This window comes from Podarcis liolepis, assembly GCF_965112155.1.
Source record: "Podarcis liolepis genome assembly, chromosome: 11".
Lineage (NCBI taxonomy): Eukaryota > Metazoa > Chordata > Lepidosauria > Squamata > Lacertidae > Podarcis > Podarcis liolepis.
In genome coordinates this window covers 57,833,477-57,859,733 of record NC_139565.1, presented here as the reverse complement: position 1 = coordinate 57,859,733, position 26,257 = coordinate 57,833,477, and the positions used below count along the sequence as shown (strand labels likewise).

The following is a 26,257-nucleotide window of genomic DNA, read 5'->3' as shown; positions in this document are numbered from 1 at the left end:
CAGAGTCTCCTCCAGCACCATAATTCAAAAGCATCAATTCTTTGGCGATCAGCCTTCTTTATGGTCCAGCTCTCATCACCACTAGGAAAACCATAGCTTTAACTATACGGACCTTTGTTGGCAAGGTGATGGCTCTGCTTTTTAAGATGCTGTCTAGGATTGTCATCACTTTTCTCCCAAGAAGCAGGCATCTTTTAATTTCGTGACTGCTGTCACCATCTGCAGTGATCATGGAGCCCAAGAAAGTAAAATCTCTCACTGCCTCCATTTTACATTGTACAACCAATTTACGCACGTCCAGTTGATGTGTGGCTGTGCCGAACCTGGAAGCGACTTTAAAAAATGGCCAAAACAGTCCTAAAAGAGCCCAGAAAGGGCAAAAAGGCATGAAAACAGTGCTTAGCAATCCCATGTGCCTTTGCAAGTGCAATTCCAGGAGCCCTTGCTCTGACTATTGAGGCCGGTGGCGAGTTGGAGTATGGAGCAAGGAGGTTTGGAGGGAGTGATTGTGGTGGAGTTTAGTGTCTCATAAGTGTTGCTGGTTTCTCAAGGGTTCCCAGAGGTTTAGAAGGTGTTTGTAAGCTTTTCCAAGGGTGTTTCAGATACATGCGATAAAAGCCTGCTGCCCGGGAGCATAACCCCTGCGTAAATGGGGAGTTGCCTGAACATGTTGTACATTTAAAGCACATTGAAATACAGTGGTACCTCTGGTTAAGAACTTAATTCATTCTGGAGGTCCATTCTTAACTTGAAACTGTTCTTAACCTGAGGTCCTACTTTAGCTAATGGAGCCTCCTGCTGCTGGCGTGCAACCGCCACGCGATTTCTGTTCTCATCCTGAAGCAAAGTTCTTAACCTGAGGTACTATTTCTGGGTTAGCAGAGTCTGTAACCTGAAGCGTCTGTAACCCGAGGTACCACTGTACATCTTTCAAGCACATGACTTCCTCCAAAGACTATTGGGAAGTGTTGTTTCCTTCTCACAGAACTATACTTCCCAGGACCCCTAACAAACTACAGTTCCTAGGATTCTTTTTCCCCCGGGGGAACCATGTGTTTTAAATGTGTGTTGAATGAGCTTTGAAAATATGGTGTGGTAGGGCAATGTGATTCCTCACTTCCTCTCTCTGTGTATGTGCTCCATGTCACCCCAAAATCTGCACTGGAAGAACCCTTAGGCTATATTTAGGGGGCACAGAAGGGGAGGAGAGAGGAGGACCATTTATTATTCAGTTATAAAAAAAATCATATACCTCTAATTCATATACAAAATATCCCAGTGGTTCAAAACAAGAAAAAAAATAGTAATTTTATCATTTATATCCTACCCATCTGGCTGGGGTTCCTGTACATAACAACCGCAAGGTAAAGGGTAAAGGGGCCCCTGACCATCAGGTCCAGTTGTGGCCGACTCTGGGGTTGCGGCGCTCATCTAGCTTTATTGGCCGAGGGAGCCAGCATACAGCTTCTGGGTCATGTGGCCAGCATGACTAAGCCGCTTCTGGTGAACCAGAGCAGCACATGGAAACGCCGTTTACCTTCCTGCCGGAGTGGTACCTATTTATCTACTTGCACTTTGATGTGCTTTCGAACTGCTAGGTTGGCAGGAGCAGGGACCAAGCAACGGGAACTCACCCCGTCGCGGGGATTCGAACCGCCGACCTTCGGATCGGCAAGTCCTAGGCTCTGTGGTTTAACCCACAGCGCCACCCGCATCCGTACATACAGCCAAACAGTAAACACCATGCAAAAAGGTTAAAATCAGATAATTAGCGTGGAAAGACGTGGTCTTAATTGCACACATAACCCTGATGGAATAGAAATGTTTTCAGCAGCTGTTTAAAAGTTACAACAGAAGAAGCTTGCTGAAGGATGATAAATCTTTGCACCGGCGGAACGTTCTCCTTAATGCCACATTGAATACTATTCAGTACTTATAAATGTTCTCTGTAGAATTATATGCAGTATTTATCTTACAGTATTTATAACTTGCCTTCTGATCTGGTAGATCTGTTAGTTGGCTAACAGGCTTTTAAAAAAAATAAAATAAAAACAAAAGCCAAATAAAGATGTCAATAACGAAAGTGGAAATAGCGCCAGACTTTGAACGCTGTTTCAAAATGGCATAAAACTTTGCTGGAAGTTTGAGAGAGAGAGAAAAGCAGGATCTCTGTTTGAAAATCAATGAAGGACTTGCCCAGATGGACAGAGGGAAGCAGTGTCCGAAATTCGCCAGGTGCAATTTGCACCTGGATATTGGCCACTTGCGACTAAGTGAAGATGCCAGGGCGCCGGACCTCTCCACTCTCTGGAGCTGCCTGCCTGGGGATCCTTGTATCTTGCCTGTTTCCACACACTAACAACACATCCTGCAGAATTCTGCCCGTGATATTTTATCTGCACAAGCAGAACGAATTTGAGGAAGCAAAAAGTCGTATGATTTTAGAGCCGCTTGGCTTCAAAATAGCAACCAGACATTCCGTTTGGGGTGACCGTAACCCTGATTAAGGACCCATTTGGTGCCTAGCTTATTTACCTGAGCTTCTAATGCTAGAAGGAAGGCAAGGCGCTACCACTGAAAAGTCCCCGCTTCTTGATGCTGCCTGCCTGACTTCTGGATGTGAGTAGGAGAGGTTCATCTGGAAGCAATTATCACTCATAACTTATGAGCTGCACACTGCGCTATATTATGTACAGCTTCTCTCCGTAGGGCCACTCATCAGGGAGGCTTGCTTATGTTACACATTCTTCGCTAATCTCACTTTGGGCCTATTTTCTGCTCTCTTGGTAGGATCAATTGCTCGTATGTAATCTTCTTCTTGGTTTTCTTTCTCCCTTCGGGCCAGCTAAACTTTGACCTTGTGCTTAGAGATGCATAATTGCTCTTTGATTTTGGACTCTCTGCTTGGCTTGGGAGATGCCTCTGTCTATAATGAGACAACCTCCACCTCCACATCCCTCCCTCTGAAGGTGTGAGCATCTATTGTGGTTGGAACCATGGTGCCCATGAAGAGACGATGGCTGATCAATGTCTGTATGCCTGGATGCACAGTTGTCTTTCTGTTAATGGTGGCTTCATCTGTTAAAAAATGCCCAGCCATTGCAATCTCCCTGTTGACACCAGTCTGCCTTGAGTTAGCCTGGGTCTGTGTTCGAAACTCAGACATAAATGGCTCCTTAAACCTAGGTTGTGGTCACCACAACAAGGTGCCATTCCCCGAGCCCCAATGAAATTTATTATCATTACAGCGGTACCTCTGGTTGTGAACGGGATCCATTCCGGAGGCCCGTTCACAACATGAAAAGAGCGCAACCCACAGCGGCGCATCTGCGCATTGCGCGGGTTGTGATTCACCACGTATGTGCATGCGCGAGCTGCGAAACCCAGAAGTAACGCTTTCCAGTACTTCTGGGTCACCGCGGGATGTAGCCTGAAAGAATGTAACATGAAGCTGATGTAACATGAGGTATAACTGTACTCATTTATTTCTATACAGCTTTGCATTTTAAAGAACAAATCTCAAAGTGGCTTACAACACATTAAAACAACCCAGAATAAAACAAGTTCAAGCTTCAAGGAAAATATTTCACTTCTCTAAGCGTCATTTTGCTTTCCCCATCTTTATTTTACCTACTCAATTTATATAGCTGCCTCACAGCAGAAATACTCTAGGAAGCCAGTGTGGTGTAGTGGTTAGAGTGTCAGACTAGGACTTGAGGGATCAGGGTTCAAATCCCCACTCAGTCATGAAGCTCATTAGGCTAGCCTTAGAGTCATTTGCGGCCTCTTAAGCTACCTCACCGGGTAGTTGTATGAATTAACTGAGGAGGGGAATGAACTGTGAACTCATTTGAAAAAAAAGGGGGGATATAAATGCAATAAATAAGATCTTCTGCTTTTACCTGCTTAAGAAAGCTGGAGGGGTCAGTCAGACGGGGCGATCAGTCACCAACCTAGCATTCAGAAGCACCTTATAGACCAACTAAGTTTCTTCTGGTATAAGCTTTTGTGTGCCTGCATACTTCTTTGGATACCTGATGGACTTCCATTTCATGCTGCTCAATGTGGTGCCTTTCATGATTCTAGATTCCAGGTAGGTAGCCGTGTTGGTTTGACGCAGTCAAAATAATAATAATTGTCCAGTAGCACTTTATAGACCAACTAAATTTGTTCTGGTATAAGCTTTCGCGTGCATGCACACTTCTTCAGATACCAATATTTTTATTTTTATTATATTTATTTTTATTTCGACTGTGTCAGACCAACACGGCTACCTACCTGAATCTAGCATCCAGAGATCTCCACATGGTCACAGTTGGACCTGCACCAGTTGCAAAACGCGCCTGGCGAATTTTGAACAATGCCTGGCAACTTTTGAACACTTGCCTTGGCAACCTCGATGTATAATACTGCAGGCCATAGAATATAATATGGCATGGTATTTAAGTGCCCACGTTTTCCACATATGGCCTCTTGGAGCAAAGTGCGAACTGCGAAGTGCAATTGTCGGATGCAAATGATGGTATTCAGTATGGAAAGATGACTGGGGGTCATGCAAAGTAAGTTGAGAAAAAGTTACTGGCAGAGGAAGTTACAAATACCAGGTTTAGTCTCCCTGAAAATTGATAGCTTTGTTGTGTTATGAAAGTTAGGCAGAGGAATTTGCACATTTTCATCAATGAATTTGGTTTTCTGTAAAACTGTTACGGGTCTTGCAGTATAATAATATCTGCTTTCAATATTGACTTCTGCCACTAGTACTTTGACACCTATGGCTGTTACTAAAACTGGTGGTACTTAAACTTTATTTTGCCCTAGCAGTTTCCTTAAACTAAGAGAATTCTCTTGCTTGTGTTGACATGGATGTGGAAGGGGGACTCGAAGAACTATTCAGACTTGATTACAACTCACACAAACACTACCCAGGCTACGTTGAGCCATAGTCAGGTTTAAAAATTGAATTAAATTCTTCACCAAAAGGAGTACAAGCTTCTGATCTAAAATTCCATTGGTGGAGGTGAAGATGTTCCTGCAAAATAATCATATGTGGCCTGAAATACAGGGGAGTCATCTCCCCACCTGCCCTCAATATGTTTCCACCATCACCACTAATTTTCAAAGGATTTGTATTATAGCTTGAGGAGTGGCTGCATAACCCATATTACTTAACTTGGTATACAGCGTAGGTGTATAATGTACATCACTTGGCATTACATTGTGTAAAGCATTCTACAGAGGCTCTGTATTCTGGCTGGCTCTGGTCCCAGCCAACTTACAAATTCTTTTTGCTGCAAAACTAAACTATGGTGAATAATTACACAGATGAGCCTCTGGCTTATGCGCTCCCTGTCTTCTTCTGCCACAGGGAGGTTCAATTTTTGTTACAGACTAAAGCACGTCAAAGTGCAAATAGATAAATAGGTACCACTCCGGCGGGAAGGTAGACGGCGTTTCCATGTGCTGCTCTGGTGCACCAGAAGTGGCTTAGTCATGCTGGCCACATGACCTGGAAGCTGTATGCCAGCTCCCTTGGCCAATAAAGATGAGTGCCGCAACCCCAGAGTCGGCCACGACTGGACCTAATGGTCAGGGGTCCCTTTACCTTTACATCCCGCTTACTATGACACCCGGGCACAGGTAAACTGTGGTTAGTCTTAACTGTGGTTCACTAAAACAAGCCAGTTTCAAGCAGCAAGCAGTTGGCTTGCTTTAGTAAACAAGAGGTTTACTAAAGCTGCAAACGACCGTCATCTAAAACAGAAGTGGACTCTTCCAACCTCTTCCTCACAGCTGCGCTGGACAGCCACCCACATTCAGCTGTAGCTCACCAGGTGTGAAACGGAAATGGTTTGTGGTCTGCCTCACTAGGTTGCTGTGAGGACCAAGAAACCCAAGCCTCTTGCCACTGTCAAGGTTGCTAGTGAGTGGCATGGAGCTGTACTGAATAGAAAAGTATTATGGGTTGAATATGCCAATTGTCATCCTTTTCTCCAAACTACTATTCATTCATTCATTCATTCATTCATTTCATTCTTATCCCATGCTTCTAAAATGATGGACCTTGAGGAGGTGTGGCTGAGGTTGCTGAGGTGCAGGTCCAATTAGTGTTCAAAATTTGCCAGACACCAGTCACATTTTGCACCTGGCTATCGACCACTTAGGGACGCGGGTGGTGCTGTGGGTTAAACCACTGAGCCTAGGGCTTGCCGATTGGAAGGTCAGTGGTTCGAATCCCGTGATGGGGTGAGCTCCCATTGCTTGGTCCCTGCTCCTGCCAACCTAGCAGTTCGAAAACACATCAAAGTGCAAGTAGATAAATAGGTACCACTCTGGCGGGAAGGTAGACGGTGTTTCCGTGCGCTGCTTTGGTTCGCCAGAAGTGGCTTAGTCATGCTGGCCTCATGACCCGGAAGCTGTACGCCGGCTCCCTCAGCCAATAAAGTGAGATGAGGGCTGCAACCCCAGAGTCGTCCGCGACTGGACCTAATGGTCAGGGGTCCCTTTACCTTTACTTTATTGACATAATAATAATAATAATAATAATAATAATAATAATAATAATAATATTAATCCATAAGCCGGCTTAATGTGCTGTTTCCTTGCTTAGCATTCAGCATTTGTGTTGTTGTTGTTTAGTCGTGTCCGACTCTTGGTGACCCCATGGACCAGAGCATGCCAGGCACTCCTGTCTTCCACTGCCTCCCACAGTTTGGTCAAACTCATGCTGGTAGCTTCGAGAACACTGTCCAACCATCTCGTCCTCTGTCGTCCCCTTCTCCTTGTGCCCTCCATCTTTCCCAACATCAGGTTCTTTTCCAGGGAGTCTTCTCTCAGCCTTCTTTATGGTCCAGCTCTCACTTCCATACATCCCTTCTGGGAAAACCATAGCTTTAACTATATGGACCTTTGTTGGCAAGGTGATGTCTCTGCTTTTTAAGATGCTGTCTAGGTTTGTCATTGCTTTTCTCCCAAGAAGCAGGCGTCTTTTAATTTTGCGGCTGCTGTCACTGCAGTGATCATGGAGCCCAAGAAAGTAAAATCTCTCACTGCCTCCATTTCTTCCCCTTCTATTTGCCAGGAGGTGATGCCCCTCCTTTTTCACGTGCTCTTGGCATTTGGGACAGCATAGATAGCAGAGGCCCTTAGGGCCCAAAGTGACAGGCCAAATGCTTCTTTGTACAAACAGGCAGTGGTGGTGCTTTATCGTCTATGGCATTGCACTCGAACATCAGCGCATTCTGTCTCGATGTTTTTTCTGGCATGCTGGCACCTTGGGCTGTGTTTCCTTTATGGGCTTTGTGATTTATGGCGGCATCAGTTGTTTAATCACAGTTGGCCTTCCCATCCCTTCTCCTGTTACTCTGTTAGCTACTTACATGGAAAGGTAACTATCTGATCTAATTATGGCATCTCAAACCTAATTGCACAGTCAAATATGATTCCGTAATCTACTACCTAACACTTCGGCTTTGGGAAGACATAAATGACACATGCGCCTTCTTTTCACATGCCTCGAGAGTTCTGGGTGTGCTACTTTGAATTGGAGAATGGCATTTCCAATTTCTAAGCAGCACCCATGTGACAGTTCTATGGTTCAGGCCATTGAGATTTTCGAACCCTCATTCAGCATTTTGGATGCCTTAGCAAAGGGTGGCGGTAGATTGATGGATCGAAAGAAGACTTAGAATTTTGATTGAGATACAGTCATGCCTCATCCACTTCATGTTACGTTCTTTCAGGTTACGTCCTGCGGTGACCTGGAAGTACCGGAAAGGGTTACTTCCGGGTTTCGTCGCATGCGCAGAAGCTCAAAATGACGCCACGCACATGTGCAGAAGCGCCAAATCGCAACCCGCGCAGACACACCACTGCGGGTTGTGCTCTTTTCATGTTGTGAACGGGCCTCCGGAACGGATCCTGTTCGCAACCAGAGGTACCACTGTAGTCTTTCTTGGCACTTAATTTTCCCTTTGAAGGCTTTATATGCGTCAGTCCTTCTGATAGTAATCGATAAAAAGGTGATATATATTGAGTAGGAGAATATGCAGAGAGGGCAGCTAGAATGAAGAAAGGTGATGGAACATCTCTCCTGTGAGGAAAGATGCAAGCATTTCAGAGTGGCGGGAGACTACTATGGAGAGAGATGCGAGTTCTTCATAAAACATGATCAGTGAGGGGAGAGAAGGAGTTGAAAGGGACTTGAAGATCAAGTAGCGCAGCTTCATGTGCAACCCAGATCACAGAATATTTCAAGCAAAGATTAGGTCTGCTGCCTCCCTCAAGCTCTGATTGGCTCTCCAGCTTGCTCCAGAAAGTCCCAGGTTCAGTGTCCAGCATCTGAAACCCTTGAGAGTTCCTTAGACAGTACAGTGGTATCTCGGGTTACGTACTTAATTCATTCCGGAGGTCCGTTCCTAACCTGAAAATGTTCTTAACCTGAAGCACCACTTTAGCTAATGGGGCCTCCCACTGCCGCTGCGCTGCCGGAGCCCGATTTCTGTTCTTATCCTGAAGCAAAGTTCTTAACCTGAGGTACTATTTCTGGGTTAGCGGAGTCTGTAACCTGAAGCGTATGTAACCCGAGGTACCACTGTACTAAACTAGATGGACCTAATCTCTCTCTTTCTCTCTCTTTCTCTCTCTCCCCCCTTGGATTTTCTCTGCTGTTCCCCCTTTGACCTCAACAGACCTTCTGTCTCAGAAACTTAAGAGTTCCTTCATTTTGAGGAAGGAACATCACCAGCTACCCATCAAGCAAACGCTCGCTTCCTTTTCCCCTCCTGATTTAGCTCTGTGGCTGCTCCCTTTTTGTTACCTCATTGTGTCCTAAGGTCCTAATTCCTTCTGCCCACAGCTCTGGCACAGCCCAAGCTGAGGAAAGATGGGGATTAGAGGTGGTGAAACAGCCTCTTTGAAGCTCCCTAGATAGACACTATTATTCAGGCAGGTGGATTAAGTTTTCATTGATAGCTCAGGCGTATGTGCCAGAGCCAGGTGAGAGAGACAGGAGTTAGTGGACACACCTTATTAAAAAATCAGTGCAAGACAATTTTTTATTGTTTAACCAAGAGTCATTGTAACATTGTTTACCATTGATGGTAATTAAACACGTATTATCCACATTTAAATTACCTTAAGGACCAATTGATTTCTTATGCTCCACCTTGATCGCTGAGATCTTCTGGTGAGATACTTTTGTTGGTCCCCTACGCCACTCAGGTTCATTTAGCGTTTACCTGGGATTGAGTCATAGAATAATAGAGTTGGAAGGGACCCAAAGGTCATCTAATTCAACCCCCTGCAGTGCAGGGGTCAACTAACTCATGTTCACAATGCACTCACACCTAACTTGGTTTGGGCGGTCTGCTCCAAGTATGAGACTAAGATATATTTGTGGTTGCTGGATCCTTTCGGTAGCAACTCGTTCAGTATAGTAGAGGCGGCTTGACTTGAAATTTCGGTGCTGAGAATGCCTTGTGCAAGGAGTTAGGTTGTGGGAGGTAGTGAAAATTTGCAAATCACAAGCCTCTTAATATACAGCATGGGGAGAAGATGATGTTTGTGTCCATGAAAAGCCCTGCTGAGTCTGTCTATCTTTGTTTCAGAATGTAGCCCGGGCTGCTAGTTCTTTAATGTTCGAAGACCCAGGTTGTATTATGACATTCAACTTTCGGTTTTGAACCCTCTGCCTCTGTGCAGATGAAAGAGTTAAGTAGGGCTGTACACACTGGAAGTGTTATGATGCAAGCACTGACCTCATCCCAGGTGAGGCCTTGTTCAGGACTCGGGCGAAATGCTAGACAAGGTCACATCACTATGCAAATGTTATAGAGAATTGCCACCTTCCCCAAAACCACCACAGTTGTCTGAGGGGTGGAGGGCAGTGGAGTTCCCTTCCCCTTAAGTCAACTCCATAGCCAGAAATTGTCTGTCGTAGCCCTTACCATGGTAAGTGACTACAGTCATACCTCGGTTTACAGACGCTTTGGGTTGTGTGGTTTCGGGTTGCGCACCGCGCCGAACCAGGAAGTACTGGAACACGTTACTTCTGGGTTTTGGCACTTGCGCATCCACAGAATCGCTAAATCGCACTTTGCTCATGCACAGAAGCACCGAATCGCAACCTGCGCGTGTGCAGACGCGTGGGTCGTGGGTTGCGAATGCTGCAGGTTGCAAACGTGCCTCCCGCCTGGATTACGTTCACAACCTGAGCATCCAAGGTTTTTAGTAAGTCTCCATTCGCCCAAAGAACAAGTTTATATATTTGGCAGAAACAAGTGAATCAAGTTTCTTGAACTGTGCCATTCTGAATTCTAGGTGTGTGTTTGGAATGTCTGCTTGCACATATGGAATTAAGGTTGTAGGATGTAAATGAATGAATGAACAAGCCCAGGTTGACATAAACCTCATTATCAGTAGCTGCTGAAGTTCTGACAGCCTTTTTCCTTTCTGTTTTCTCCCCAGTTGCAGATCTGAATGCTTCTGAGCTCGTCACAGTGGTTGGACTATTGGGACTCTAAGAGACCTTAACTGAGAAGCTACCATTCCCTTCTTGGGGCTCCCCAACTCTTCTCACCTTCCCCTTCCCCCCTGTGTAAAAACCCCATGGACCGGGGGGTCGCCATGGAGCCAAGGGAGAATTCGGGCACTTCCCGGCAAAGGGGAGGAGAGTCGGATTTCCTGGGCTCCGCCATTGCTTCTGCTAAGGCCCCTGGTGGTGCCCCTGGTGGCGCTGGGACGGAGGCCAGGCCGCCTCAGCCCGGCTCTGCCAAAGGGATCCCTGTGAGCAGTGACCGGATGGAGCCCGAAGAAGAAGACGAGCTCTGTTCCGGGAGAGACGTGGATTCCGCTTCCAACACAGACAGCGAGAAATGGGTGGCCGGAGACGGCTTGGAAGAGCAGGAGTTTTCCATCAAGGAGGCGAACTTTACAGAGGGGAGTCTTAAGCTGAAAATCCAGACGACCAAGAGAGCCAAGAAGCCCCCCAAGAACTTGGAGAACTATATATGCCCTCCCGAGATCAAAATCACCATTAAGCAGTCAGGGGAGCAAAAGCTTTCGAGAGCTGGGAAAAATAGCAAATTAGCGAAAGAGGAGGACCGGTCACACTCCAAGAAGAAGGTAAGAGAATCCATTCCATCTTTTCTCTCCATGATCCTCATTTTTTTTTTTATTCTTGCATCCGCCGGTGTCCTGAATGCAACATTTTGCCCTTCTCTGTCTTGCTAACTTTAGGGGATCTCCTTTGTCACATGAAGTCAGCCTTGTTTGGTTCGGGAGTGAGCGAGGCAATCTGTGCACCAAAAGGGTGGGTTTTTTTGCAAACTAAATATGTGACAACAGGTGGACGGGATAAACAGATGGAGGTGGAGAAAGGGGGATGGGTGGGCGTAACAAGACAACGGGGAGAATGCTATTAGCATAAGCGGCTCCCTGGCCCCCCGCACACCAGCTGCCTTGCCATTGTCGGGGGTTCAGCTGAAGGGTGTTTTAAAGAGCCATTTGAAGGGCAATATAATGGCCCTGTTAGTGTTATGCACACAAAGGCCGTGCCTTTAAGACCGGAAGAGCTCGTGCGGTTTAAAGGCTCCGGCGTGCAACTACAGTCTCTGTTGGTGTGCGTGTCTCTCTTAATGGCTTCTTTGCATCAGAGCAAGTTCTAACAGGCTGTGTTGACAAGGAAGGGATAGATACAGGGAGAAGGTTTTCCAGAAGCAGAGGATCGTCTGGTTGTTTCATTAGCAAGGTCTGCATTAGGTGGATTGTGTGATGTTTGCTTTTTTTTTCCTTTTAAAGAAAAAATCCAGTCGTCCATGGATGGGGTGCTCTCTGCAAGGCAAAAACTTCCAAGTAGATTTTCCAGGGAAAGCCCACCCGACCCCAATATCATTTCAACTGTTAGGGATTTAAAGACAGAGGTGGAAGACTTTGAAATGAGGAACAGCAGAAGTGGTTCTTTCTTTCTTTCTTTCTTTCTTTCTTTCTTTCTTTCTTTCTTTCTTTCTTTCTTTCTTTCTTTCTGAAAATGTTCATTTTTGGCAAGCCACAAGTGGTGGGATTTCTGTTTTGAGTACTTCTCGAGAGCACGCAGGAGCAAGGACTCATTCCATGGTGCGTTATGGACGTGGGGGGATGTTTTATTCTGTAGAAGAGGAATCTTTGGGAAGAAAGTACATTTATTAACAATCTTGCAGACCCTTGGAATGACAGCCGACTTTCAGAAGGTGTTTTGCAATTAACATGTCTGTCTGCGTGCTGAAATTTGAGGAGCGGGGGGATAATATGCATCCCTTCAGTGGCTCTAATCTAGTTGTACAGAAGGGCCTGGGGTGAGATATTTGGAAGAGGATTGCCACTCAAGGGAGCAACACCACTTTAGATGCGACGTCAGGGTGAAGTTTCTGCAGTGCACCTTATTATGGAAGGCCACTGGATAAGTTCTAGAGCACTGAAACAGCACATGGAAGGTCCACTTCTCAAACCAGCCTTGGTCTGGTTTGGTGTGCTTCCACAAGGGTGAGGTCTAGGATACACCACGAAATCATTCTAGACCTAATGCCTCTCCTTTCCCAAATCTCTGGGGGCTCTTGAACCTTCAACTGCTGCAAAGGAGTTGAGAAATTCAACAACTTTCCTTATTGTGATACCTTCCATGTTGAGATGGAGCTTCATCCGTGGTATTGTTGCTTGCAGTGCAACAGTCAGAGGCAGAGCAGCCATGTTTTTTGTTGGTGGGGGATATGGAAACTTGTGAAGCATCCCTAATTGTGGGGGACAGCTCCGATTTGATTCTCACCCCTCACAGGATGGGGAAAGATTCAACTGGTCGATTTCTACTTATTGCATAACTGCTAAAGGTACAGGAGGGATGCAGGTGGCGCTGTGGTGTAAACCATTGAGCCTCTTGGGCTTGCTGATCAGAAGGTCGGCGGTTCAAATCCCCCCGATGGGGTGAGCTCCTGTTGCTCTGTTCCAGCTCCTGCCAACCTAGCAGTTCGAAAGCATTTCAGTGCAAGTAGATAAATAGGTACTGCTGTGGCGGGGAAGTAGATGGCATTTCCGTGTGCTCTGGCACTCGTCATGGTCCTCCGTGTGCCAGTAGCGATTTAGTCATGCTGGCCACATGACCTGGAAAACTGTCTGTGGACAAACGCCGGCTCGGCCTGAAAGCGAGATGAGCACCACAACCCCATAGTCACCTTTCACTGGACTTAACCATCCAGGGGTCCATTAGCATTCTTTTTTTTTTGCCTTAAAGGTACAGGAATCTTGTCTTTGGGGAAACCAAATGTCAGTTAATCAAGATCTGGATAAAGTAGAAGGAGAGTTATTGAAGGTTATTGAAGATAGGCATTGCATGCCTACTCGGAAGTAAGTCCTGCTGAGTTGAGTGGAGCTTATGCTTAGGTAGGCACGTATAGGATCGCAGCTTGGGGATTTGCTTGAGCCAGGGAGTTCTTGTAAGGTTCCTAGCGAATCAGGAGGCCAGGCTGGGAACCAATCAGGGTTTGAGGGTGCTCAGAGAATGTATTATAAAAGATGACACATTTCCAGGGACTCGCCACTGGACCCAAAGCAGTCAGGCTCCAGCTTCTTAGGGGATATCCTCTTGGTTGCCAGCCACTTTTGCGCTGTTGTGTTTCAAGACACAAAGCAAACACATTAAGGAACCGCTCTCCTCTGTTGCTCTAATTGCCTCAGGGGTGTTTTGCGATCATTGCAACCTGGGAAGAGAAGGCAATTGGAGAAGGCAGCCTCCGCTTCTCCCAAGGTGTGGCTCCTCATTAGAAAAATATTTTGAGAATCGCTGGTGTTGTGGTTCTGAGGTGAGTTTATTTTTAGGCAGTAATTCGGGGATGACTGTTCTTTTCTTTGACTGCCTTCTCTCTGGAGAGTGAAGCGGCTCTGCATGTTATGATGATTGCTGCAGGGGCCGTCAGTGCACATGCATGTTTCTCATGCACATACATGTGTCTGGAAATACAGGCCCAGACAGGTCCATGTGGCTGTTTAAAGATGGATACGGCATAATGTGTCTGCTTTGGGAAACATTGGTGAGGGCCCCATGTAGTGAGTCTGCCCAGATCATTGTACCTGGGGCCATTTTGCACAATCTGCTCTCGGCTTTCACAGGTAGAATCTGTCACTTTTGATTTCTCTCCGTTTCTCATTGGTCCAACCTTATGCTCAGTTCTCCTCATTTCTGTACCTCTTTGCGATATTTTTTCAAGTCCTCGTGGAAATTTCTCGCTGGGTTTGTGCAGAATTCTCCTGATGTATGCAATTATTATGTGCAACTTTGTCTGATACACACATTTTTGCAAAACAGTTTTTCCCAATACAATGCATATTTCTATAATTATTAATTTTGAAAAATTTAGATGAAAACTTTCCCAAGCATTTACATTTTCTGTACACACTACTTGGCTGGAGAGCTGCATTGCAAAATCTGGAGAGATGTGACGATCAAAGGCTGTCTGTATTTCGGTTTGTGTATTGTTTTGAAAACTGCAAATTATGTAAACTCACCTTGAAATGCTAACTGAATCACTTGTCATTGGCCACGGTACTTTTTCATCTTTGTATGCAAACTCTTACCATCAGAGCTGTAATTTATGGCTGTCCCATGACTCCCACATGCGCAGAGGATGCTGCCTAGGAAAGCAGAAGATGCCCTCCTGTAGCTCAGAACCATATCTTTCCTGCATGAAAAGGGGGGATGTTTGAAACTCACATTGTTCTAGGCGCATTTTGCAACAGGGAATTTCCTTAGTATGAGCAGTTTCTCAGCTCCAGGCACAGTGCTGTGCCTAAGATTTCAGATTAAAACTGCAGAGTGGAAAGAAAGGAATACCCTTTTCTGCCTCCCCACTTCCAGCCACTCTCTGAAGACTGGAGAAGAGACCCTCTTAAGAATATTAGGGGGTTGGGCAGGGGAAGGACTAGACCATGTTAAAAATGAACATCATATTTTAGCTGCAGTTCATACATTTTCAGCACCGTATTCTTGTTATTAAAAAAACACACCTAGACCCTATGTTGTTGGCCCATAACCTAGGTTTAAGGTGTCATTTCGTACGTAGCTTTCATATCTCAGTTTCTAATGCTGTGGGGAGGTGACATTCAGGAGTAAATCAGTGGTAAATGGGCCAGTGTGAATGTTCTCCTGGGTTCCATTATCCAGATCTTCTCTCCCTTGCTTTTAGGATGTTTCAGACTCTGATTATTCATTTGATCCTGCTTTCTCAAGGATAAAATAGACATTTTAATAAATTCCGGTGCTCTAATGTCAGGGTGCATCTGCACTGCAGCACCAATGTTTTGGTGCTCATGCATGAAACTTGAAATGCAAAAAGCAGGGTGTGGCTGGACTCTTAAAAAACCCACCCACCCTAAGTGACCACGATCCAGGATGATGCAAGCCCTGTGCAATGTAAAGTCCACCATTTCTCTCTATCATCAATATTCCCACAGGAATACTGTCTCTTATTTAGAATGACTTTGCTAAAGTCATTCCCCAAATCAAAGGGGCTTTAAGCTCCCTTCCCTAAACCTGATACAATATGTTAATTTCAACCGTTTCAAGGTTGTCTGGACTTTAACCAACCAAGCATGAATGGAAGGGACCAGATTAGTCTTCCAATTTTGAGCTTCCCGGATTCTGGCTGTTATCTATAAATGGAAAATTAATGCAATCTTTGATTTAGCACCCAACTCTTCCAAGACAACCTACAAGTAGGAAATCAGGGCCTGTAAGTACCTCTTTCCACCCTGTTTTTGATGGGTGTGCGCGCACCAGGGTCAGAGTGCCCTATGCTTCGGGTGTGCATGAGCCTGCCTACCTGACCAGGGTTGTCCAAGATGTGGTCTGTGGACAAGCAGTGTTTTGCAAGCTTCCTTCAGGAGGCCCACAACTTGAAATAATGTGAAAGACAGAGCAAGAGGAAGTAGTGTGTGTGTGAGAGAGAAGACAGTCAACACAGGAGAACAAAGGTGAGCAGGAAAGACCTGAATTGACCAGGAGGCATTTGAAACACAAAGGAATCATACAGTGTCTAGCACAGTACATTACAATAGGGACGTGGGTGGCACTGTGGTCTAAACCACTGAGCCTCTTGGGCTTGCCGATCAGAACGTTGCTGGTTCGAATCCCCGCAATGGGGGAGCACCCATTGCTCTGTCCCAGTTCCTGCCTACCTAGCAGTTTGAAAGCGCACCAGTGCAAGTAGATAAATAGGCACAGCTGTGGCGGGAAGGTAAACTGTGTTTCCGTGTGCTCTAGCTTCCATCACGGTGTTCTGTTGTACCAGAAGCGGTTTAGTCCTGCTGGCCACATGACCCAGAAAGCTGTCTGTGGGCAAACGCCAGCTCCCTCGGCGTAAAAGCAAGATGAGCGCAGCACCTTTGACTGGACTTAACAGCCCAGGGCTCCTTTACCTTTACCTCTCTTTTTTTTAACATTACAATAGCCACAACTGGCAGAAAAATGATTAAGTGGTATTCCAAGACCCTTGGCCATTTCCAAGTGATCCAGGGGGGGGGGGGAGGACAGTTTGGGAACCACTGTGCTAGGCTATCCATGTGAATCCTGTTGCATCTGACGTACGAGTTTCTATTTTACTTGAGCAGCACCAGTATTTGAAATTCTCCAGACGCCAGGCATGTTTTGCTCCTGGCATGAGTCCAGTTGCTACTACGTGGAGATTTCTGGGTGCCAGGTTTGAAAACCTCTGCCTTAGTCTGTTGTCAATACCATTTCCATTTCCGCTGTGTGTGTTTTTCCTTGCTTACTGGAACAAGTGAATTGTTGTAAGAGCAAGCTACAGTCAATGTAGTTGGGATCATAGAATCGTAGCGTCGGAAGGGACGTCTAGTCCAACCCCCTGGCAAATAGATATTCTGTTGTGGTGACCGTAATCTAGCTTTAAGGTGCCATTTGCTTAAAGGTTAGCGCCTAGCTTATATCTCTTGAGTTTCTAACACTGAGCAGCACTGATGCATAAGACGAGGAAGCACTAAGCTAGAGTACTGTAGTGTCATCTCTTTGGTACCTGCAGTCGGATGTGATGCGAGTGGTTAGTTAGCCTGCAGGCCAACGGGAAGCCTCTTGATGACTGTTGTGGTTTTGCAGAGCCTTCTTCCAGCTCTTATCACAGCCCCTGGCCTGCTTTACTCACCCTCCAGCTGTGTCTGACATATTTAGCAGGTTCAGAAAGGAAATTGCAAGGGTGAGCAACTGCAGTGGGAGGGTGGCAGTGCTCAAGAACCGCTAGAAGGAAGCTGTCAGTGAGTGGTTGCAGCGAGAACTAATAGCTATTACAGTCACCCAAAGGCTTCTCACCCCAGGTTGTGTGTTAGGCCTCCAGCATGAAGTAGGTGTTTGATTTGGTATACACCTGTGATCACTATGCTTAAAAGTAGCAGGAAAGTTAGTCCTTTGGGCAGCAGCCTTTCAGCTTATTGAGTTCTGTTTGTTTGCTGCTTTAACTTGTCACTTTCTCCCTACTCTCACTTTTTAAAAGTGCAGCACTCCAAATTATGAATTTCATTAGAACACCTTTCCTTTATGTAACACGCTGTTCTAGACAATGGAATTTCACTTTTATGTTTGTTCGTTCTGGGAAGAGTGACTGACATTATCAGCTTTGTGATAAGGGGTTGTATCCGGTTTGGAAGTAGTAAATTTCCTCCCGTGTTTTTCAAGGGAGAGCAGAGTGGGGAAGGGAGCAGAAACAAATATAATGAGACAATGTTGTGTTGGGATGGTTGGCATGGGTGCTACTTGAGGGACTGACCAATGAGGGACTGTCGATGGGTGACCCATGGACTGCCTCGCTGTTCTGATATTTCTCAGTCTGTAGGAATAAGTAACTGGGGAAACATCTGTCTCGGTGCAAGGCGAGTGGGCAGTTTAAAACAACTACAAACCTGCACAAAGAAAACCCTCTCTGGACAAGTGCAGGGACTTGGCTTGATGTTCTGAACCATGCTTAGCTTCTTATGTGATGTGACTGGGCTGTACAAGCAGGACCGAGGTTTCCAGAGGTGCAAGTGCTGCAGCAAAACCAGCAAAGGGTCTTGTGGCAAAAACTTGAAAACCATTTTATTTTCATTATGGAATAAGCTCTTGTGGACAAGATCCCACTTCATCAGATACATGGAGTGTGATCCTCTGTCACCCGTTTGCAATAATAATAATTTCCCCTGCCCATCTGGTTGGGTTTCCCCTGCCACTCTGGGCGGCTTTCAACAGAATTCATTGAATGTTTTGGTTGCCGTTCACCCACAATAGGCAGGCAGGGCTTGCGAGGACCAAATCAGAGTCCACTCAAGATGGTGCCAGGAATTCTTGCACTGTGCTGCCCTTCCCACCCCAGGTTGTATCCCACCTACTCCTGTGCTCAGATGGCAAGTTGTGTGTTTTGTATTGAGCTGTTCACGCTTCTCGTGTGCTGCCAGATATTCTGCTGGAAGGGTGTTTGCAGAACCTTTCCTCTTCCAGACCATTGGGTCCATCTAGCTCAACACTGACCAGCAGAAGCTTTCCAGGGTCCCAGGGAAGGGGGACATTCCCAGCCCTACCTGGAGAGATGCTGAGGATTGAACTGTGGACCCACTGCATGCAACGCAATTAGCTCTGCCCCCTAGTTATGGCCCTTCCCTGCTCTCTTACTTGGATTAAGACTGTGTTAGTTGAAATGTGCTGCCTATATCCCAGCCAGCTAGCATCTTCTCTCCCTCCTGCCTTGCTCCTTAAGGATTCACTCGCTGCTCAACCATTCCTTTTCAGAGGGCCCTGTGGGCATTGTGCTCTTTCCCTGCTTCCCTTCCAGATCACTGGCTGCCTCTGCCTTTGCTTTTCCTTCCCAGCAGGCTCTTGGGGGCTTCCTTGGTGCCTTTGCCTCCCACCGCATTAGCCGTATTCTTTCCCCTTGTGGGCGGCTTGAGCAGAGTGCCTGGATGTTCACGTTCCATGGTGGCTTCTCGCTGAAAAGGGCAGCCCATCGTGGGATCCCCTCTGAGCATATGATCTTCTCCTTTGGGATTTGCAGTTGGATTTGAAGCCAGAATAAGCTTCTTTTCTTCATTCCATGAGAAGGCTGTGGGTTTTTCATATATATATATATATATATATATATATATATATATATATATGAATGAAATATTCCATGATGAAGAGGCTGATGAGAGAGGGACAGAGGACTTTCCCTGCTTCTACTCATTCCTCACACCTTTCTTTAGATTCCCATGGGATCAGTAACTAATATTTCTTAGGGGTCCGTGAATAGCTTAGGTCAGGTTAGTTGAATTTATGAATTGCTTGCCACAACAAAAGTCCCCAAGCAATTTATGACAAGCATAAAATGCAGGAATGAAGAGACGTAAACACAGTTAGAGTAAAACATCCAGTCATTGGTGCTTCTTAAATTCCCGGGAACCGAAGATGACTTTAAGCCTAAAAAGGTTTGTGCTAGAAGATCTCCCTTGGGGGAGCACCCCATAAATATGGAGCTGTAATAAAAGAGGCTGGTCCAGCCTTGGAGGAGACACACAAAGAAGGCCCCTCAAATGATGACCTCAGGATCTGGGCAGCTTCACATGGAGAAATATGGCCCTCGAGTAGAGCTTCTTGAAGTTGAGTAGTTTGAACATGAAGTGGGCCCAGCCTCCTGGTAACTGACTCCCAACTTGGACTCCATCTTCCATCAGCCCCAGGCAGTATAGCCAACATACTGGATCTGACTGGTGGGGAGCAGCCCACCTGTCAATCAGTGGTTGTTGCACGGTTGCCTAGCTGTGCTATATGAGAGCTGGTGATCATGACGATGCAATGCAAGCCCAGTGTAAGTTGTAAGATGGGCTGGTGTGCCTTGGCTGAAACAGGCCAAATGGGGACACCTAGATGGAAGATCTTAACTGGGCCATTACTGTAATTAAATCTCCTTGAACACTATTTGGCGTGAGATTTGAACCAAACCACCAGTGAGAAGTAGAATAGGCACTCGTGTAAGATTTTGGTTTTGGTGATGCAGAGATCCTTCTGCAGGGAAGCTGGCTGAAGCAGGCTGAATCCATCACAGCTGTGATTCATGCTCTTTTCAGGTGATAGTAGCGTATGAAAACCAGGAAGCGAAACTTTGTGTCTGGTTTCACTGTGCTTCAGCTATATACAGAAACGGAAATAATGAAAAACAAAGTATACTGTGTCATGGGAAAGGATGAGAAGTTACTGTAATGTTTATTGTTATGATTAGCGCTACTGAATAATATTTATATAGAAGTAGCCATGTGCTTGGAGCAACACAGTTTGCTTGCTAGTATTGAATACACAAAATCATAGAATTGGTAGGGACCCTGAGGATCATCAAATCCAACCCCCTGCAATGCTGGAACATGCCGCTGTCCCATATGGGGATCAAACCTGCAACCTTGCTGTTATCAGCACCACGCTCTAACCAACTGAGCTATCCATGCTGACTGTGATGTAGACCAGGGGCGGCCAACTCTCAAGAGACTGCGATCTACTTTGAGAATTAAAAACTGGCGGTGATCTCAAAGTTGTTGAGCCCATTTTTTAGGGTTTTGAAAAAAGCTTTTTTTGGGGGGGGGACTTCCGTTTTTGGAAGGCAAGGAACAAAGGGGTAAAGTCACTCTCAAAAAGATTGTTATGGATGAAAACAGCAGCTCAGAGAAAGCCTGGTCTTCCCTTCCAGAGATCAAACAGGGGCAGGAGTCAGTTTTAGCAACTCTACGGAAAGGGAGCCAGAGAGTGACCGCGATCTACCAAAACCTCGTGGGGATCTACCAGTAGATCTTGATTGACCTGTTGGACATCCCTGATTTAGACGTCACAATCACTGCCCACAAGGCATTGGGTTTCCAACAGTCATGTAAGGATGGGGGATATGGAGAACATGGTTTGATAAAAAGTCACGTGAATGGGGTCTAGGGAGCATCAGTTGTTGTACAGTGTCCATATATTGTACAGAATGTATTCCACAGGTCAAATGACTGTTGCAGTGTAAAGCGCACACACATGCTGGGAGAGCCACCAGACAAGGACCAGGCAAAGCCAGCTCCTCCCTGTTTCTCTGTGGGTCTGCTCTCCCATGTGCATTTATAGTCAACTCACCCTATGAAGCCAAACACAGCCTTGGCCCAGTAGGTGTAAGAGACTTCTCCGCACATTCCCACATGCTCAGACCAGCAGCTGCAACCCTGCCTGTATATCTTTTCCCATCAAGTGTGGAATGTCCTTTTCCTGGAGACCCACCACAGACCAAGGCTGAGTCAAAGCAGAACTGAAGAGTTAAACAGAACTTCCACTCAGCTGAAAAGGGCACCTGCATCTATACCCCATCCATCCCCACCACCAGCCACCATTTGGGAGGGCCACTTTAAGCATTGCCTCTGCTGCATGGAGCGCCGTTGTGCAGAATAATTTCCCCAGTAACTGATTATTATTTCAATATTTATTTATTAAATTTGTGTACTGACTTTCACCCTTGAGTTGGTGTTTGACGGCCAGTAGGCTGAGGATCAAGCTTTCATATTTTGCATTTTTATAGCGTTCCTTGTTTCTTTCTCCAGTATGGTGGACACTCGGGTTGTGAACGTGATCTGTGCGGGAGGCACGTTTGCAACCCGCAGCGTTCGCAACCCGCAGCACCGCGTCTGTGCACGCGCGGGTTGCGATTCGGCACTTCTGCGCATGTGCAAAGTGCGATTTAGCGCTTCTGTGCATGTGCGACCGCAGAAACCTGGAAGTAACTCGTTCCAGTATTTCTGGGTTTCGGCGGGTCCGTAACCTGAAAAAACGCAGCCTGAAGCATCTGTAACCCGAGGTATGACTGTAAATGGATGGATATTTCTGACACATATTTTTGTTACTGAACCATGGAAAGCAAGGTCCTCATAGCCTTCAAATTTACTCACATGGCTTCCTTGACTGTGTAGGCTGGATTTTATTTTAATTCTCCTCTCCATAGCCCTCTAGCCCCCTGGCTCTGTGTGTGTGTGTCTGTCTCTCTCTCTGTGTGTGTTATATATATCTCCATGCAGTCTCCTCAGTTGTGTTTCCTGGTTTATTTAGCACTCGGTGTCCCTGTGCCTTTAAACAAAGCCTCCAGTCTCTTTGAAACATGATAAAACAAAATGTCCCTTGCGCTGCTTTGTGTATTTATTAGAAATGAGCTGCTGTGGTCAGGAAGTAATTGGAACTGGTTAAGGGCAGCTGAGGGCAGAGAGCACCACACTTGCCATTCCAAGAGAGCATTTTAGTGTGGCTGATTTTTCTGTCATTTTATGGGAGGAGGAGGGAAGTGAGGTTAATGGGCGGGGGTGGAGAGAGAGGGGCCATAACTTCCCCTCCTCCTTCAAGCATAATGTTGTAAAGCAGGCATCTATAACTTGTGACCCACCAAGCCAAACAAAGACCACCAGCCATGTATCGTGCCTTCTGAAGCCCTTGCCCACTCCAAAAATAGACCTGCCCCTCAGGCAGGCGACAGACTGGCAGACCACCATACAGTTTCTCATTGTTCCAAATTTGGTTTCAGTTCACCCTATGTATGCCTTAGTTTGCAAACTTGATTATTATTATTATTATTTTTAAAAGTCTGTATGAAGATAGTTGTGTGCATTTCTCCTAGTGTATATATTATTATTATTTTGCATTTTTAGTATGGCTCATATTTTGGTGTTATTTTTTGCTAAATATGGGCGTTTTTTTCTGCAGATATTTTCCAAAACAGTCATACCTCGGAAGTCAAACGCCTTGTGAGACGAACATTTTGGCTCCTGAACGTCACTAACTGGAAGTCATTGTTCCGGTTTGCGAACTTTCTTTGGAACTCAAACATTTATTGCACCTTCTGCGGCTTCTGATTGGCTACAGGAGCTTCCTGCAGCCAATCGGAAGCCATACCTTGGTTCCTGAATGTTTTGGAAGTCGAACGGACTTCTGGAACAGATTCCGTTCGACTTCCGAGGTATGACCGTATATGCTTTATTTGGTCCACGTTTTTTCATTGTAGGACTACATCATGAAATTTGGATAAGTGCAAATTTCGAAGCGATCTTCAAAGCAAAAGGTGGTGTGTGAATCAACCAACAGTGTGACACTGCAAGTTCCCCACTACATGATGCTTGAGTGATCTCAGAGAGAAAAGCTGAGGGTCATGAGCCAATTATAGCAAGGTATCCTAAATCTGTGACATATCTGAACTTGAGTGACCAGTGCAACACAGTGCAACACAGGCCCCATCTGCACTGTGCATCTAAAGCAGTATCACTCTTCTTTAAACAGTCATGGCTTCTTCCAAAGAATCCTGGGAGTTTTAGTTTGTTAGGGCTCCTGAGAATTAATAGGTAGGAGTCCCCTTTTCCCCTTAGAGAGCTACAATTCTCAGAGTGGTTTAACAGTCAATCCCTCTTCCCAGGGAACTCTTGAGAAGGGAACAGGGGGTCTTGAAACAACTAGCAGCAACTGCAACAAACTCCTATTGCCAGGAAGCTTTGGGCGTAGCCATGACTGTTTAAAGTGGAATGATATTGCTTTAATTGTATAGTGCATATGGGGCCACAGGTGAGTTTCAGCATACTTCTGTGTGCAACTGAGAACTGAAGCGCACTATCCTTAAGAGATGTAAACAGTTGCTGATTCGTTTGCCAGTAGGGCAGTGCCAGTTGGACACGTTCTTGCCTGGACCGACTGGTTGGTCAACTGCTAGCCCTCACTGTCCATACAGAATTCTTGCCCCTTCCCAGACACCAAGGGTGGGAGCGTTCCCTACCAATAAGATTAGCGAGCACACGCCAGACCTTGCTTTCTACGACGTGCTTGCAGGAGCCCTGTGGTCATTGCACAGTCATCCCTAGAGCAGAGCTAAAGGAGTCAAGGAGATGAGGATCCTGCTCAGAGGTGAGAACTGAGCTCATCACTATCAGTGTGGTTTCACTTTGTGGTGTGTGCGTGTGTGCTTGCACAAGTGCTCTGAAATTAATTTTTTTGTGCCAATCTGGGCTTCTGATTTCTTCCATATTCATCCCTTCCTTGATGTGTAGACATCAAGTTCTCAGAAGGCAAAATTCTGGACTACTCCACTTCAGGCTGTAGGTGAGTCATGTTTTCATTCTTCTGCAAACTTCTCTGGATATAGTAAACTAGCACACATCAGGAAAAAGGTTGTACCTTTGTAAAACAATCTTACAAGTGCTAATGTACGCATTGAGTTACTGACCTCCAGTTTCCCACCATATGAAGCACAATGACCAGGGTACAATTCTCTTACACGTACCTTCTCATTGCACAACCTCCTGGGTTAAGAAGACGTTAGCTGGAGAGAGCAACTCTGCACATCTGTGGGTTTTGACAGCGAGACATTCACTGTATTAGTGGGATGGCTTTTATTATTTAATGGAGAAGTTTTACAATCTGAATCCCTGAACATTTTCTTCTCTCCATGCTTGTTGCCTTGTTATTAATATGTAAAGAAAGGAAAGGAAAAGAGAGAAAGAGGCAGCACAGGGTTTCTCAGCTGAAACCTTCTGTACTAAAAACCAGCCTGGAACGCTTTTGTGGTTGCTTTTTATGGCTGGGTGTTGTAAACTCCTTTGAAAGCACAAGTTTACAGTGGCTGTGCAGACAGACCTGCATCTGCAAGAGCAGGGGGTTCTGTGGGAAGTCTCCTTTGCGCTTTATGGGTACAGGCAGCCAGAGTCTATTGTTTGAGATGCAGCAGGTGTGTAATTTCCTGACATAACAACCTGTGAATAACAGGGTCCAGCAACAAACAAGAGCCATGTCAAGGCTGCAGGAGAGGCTCAGGATGGGAAATGTAATAATAGGTTAAAGGAGAAGCCGGAGACTTCTGTAGTGGTATGGCAATCATTCCTGTTGAAAGATGCACTCGACGTTGTGTGTACATACTTGAAACACTTAATATTTAGTCATCTCAATGAGTTTAGCAGCAGAAACTCGGACTGCGTGGAACCCACAGAGCCTCGTAAGGGGAGTTACCCATTGGTTTCAGCGCCCCAGCAAACAATAAAATCATAGCGTTGCAAGAGGAGACCTGTTATTATATTTTGGAAACCATTTCATACATTTGCAGGTTGCCCTTTCTCTTAATGAAAACACACAGCAACTTGCAAAAACCAATCGCCCGGTTGCAACAATGGAAACAACCAATGCAAAACAATCTGTTTTCAAAACCACAGTTTCGTTTTTAAAATAACAGCAGAGAAACAGGCAGGCGCAAAGGAAAGCTTATGGTAGCAGACACGCCAACTTCCTGGTTTTGCTGACAGAGCCTGAACAGAGATACCGAGTCAGACTATTGGTCCATTGAGCTCAGTCTTGCCTACACGGACTGGCAGTGACTCTCCAGTGGTTCAAACCAGGATCTCTCCCTGCCTCACCTGGAGATGACGGGGATTGAATGTGAGTCCTGCGTGCAAGGCAGATCCCTGATCAAATGCAGAAGGAGGGGGGAAAACACCTTGTCCACCCACCTATCTCAGGACTAAAAGCATTAGAAGCCCCCACTCATAATGTTAGAGTTTGGTGTCATCCAATGAAGCTAATTGTTGGAAGATTTGGGACAGGCTTCTTCACACATCACATAAAGTATGGTATTCATCCCCACAAGAGACATTGATGGCCACCAACTTGGATGGCTTTGTAAGAGGATTGGAAAAAATCAAGGATATGGCTATGTTGTAGGTTCACTGTCAGAGGCAGCTTCCCACCATCATTTGGTTGGCCACTATGAGAACAAGATGTTGGAATAGATGGGCCATTGACCAGATCCTGCAAGGCTTTTCCTTGTGCCCTTCCTGATCAAACAGGTCATATGTGTTATGGAACACTTCTGAGGAGTCGCCCTGATCCAGTGATGGCAACCACACCTGGATACGTTGAAGCAAAGATACCATGCAGTGTTCTGTAATCCATAGTCAACATCCAGTGATAGACAAATGCACATGGAATTGTACATAGTTAGTTGGATTCCTAAGCATCTGTTGAGCATCCTGTTGAGCACATGCTCTCTTGGATCGGGCTGTGGGAATATGAACATGGCTTTGGTAGCAAGCCACACAGGACACACTAGTTTTCTGCTTCCCAACCAGACAGCTTGCACACACTTCTTGGGAGGAGTTCAGCTTCTTTGTTTAGTTTAGTTTTTTTAAATAAACCTAACAAGACGCACAAGCCATACATTCAGTCCACCTGTGTTGAGATGCTGAGTAGACT

At 45.8% G+C, this 26,257-nt stretch overlaps 1 protein-coding gene across 2 annotated transcripts in view; it reads left to right on the top strand.

Moving 5' to 3' along the window:
* The window catches only part of SETBP1 (SET binding protein 1), a 257,268-nt gene that overhangs the window by 11,964 nt on the left and 219,047 nt on the right, over positions 1-26,257 (top strand). For both annotated transcript variants that reach the window (XR_014517224.1, XM_083465686.1), the window contains exon 2: positions 10,465-11,121. Coding sequence is in view for 1 of the 2 variants with exons in the window: in XM_083465686.1 (XP_083321812.1) it covers positions 10,606-11,121 (516 nt within the window). In the remaining variant the exon portion in view is untranslated. The remainder of the gene's footprint in view (positions 1-10,464; positions 11,122-26,257) is intronic.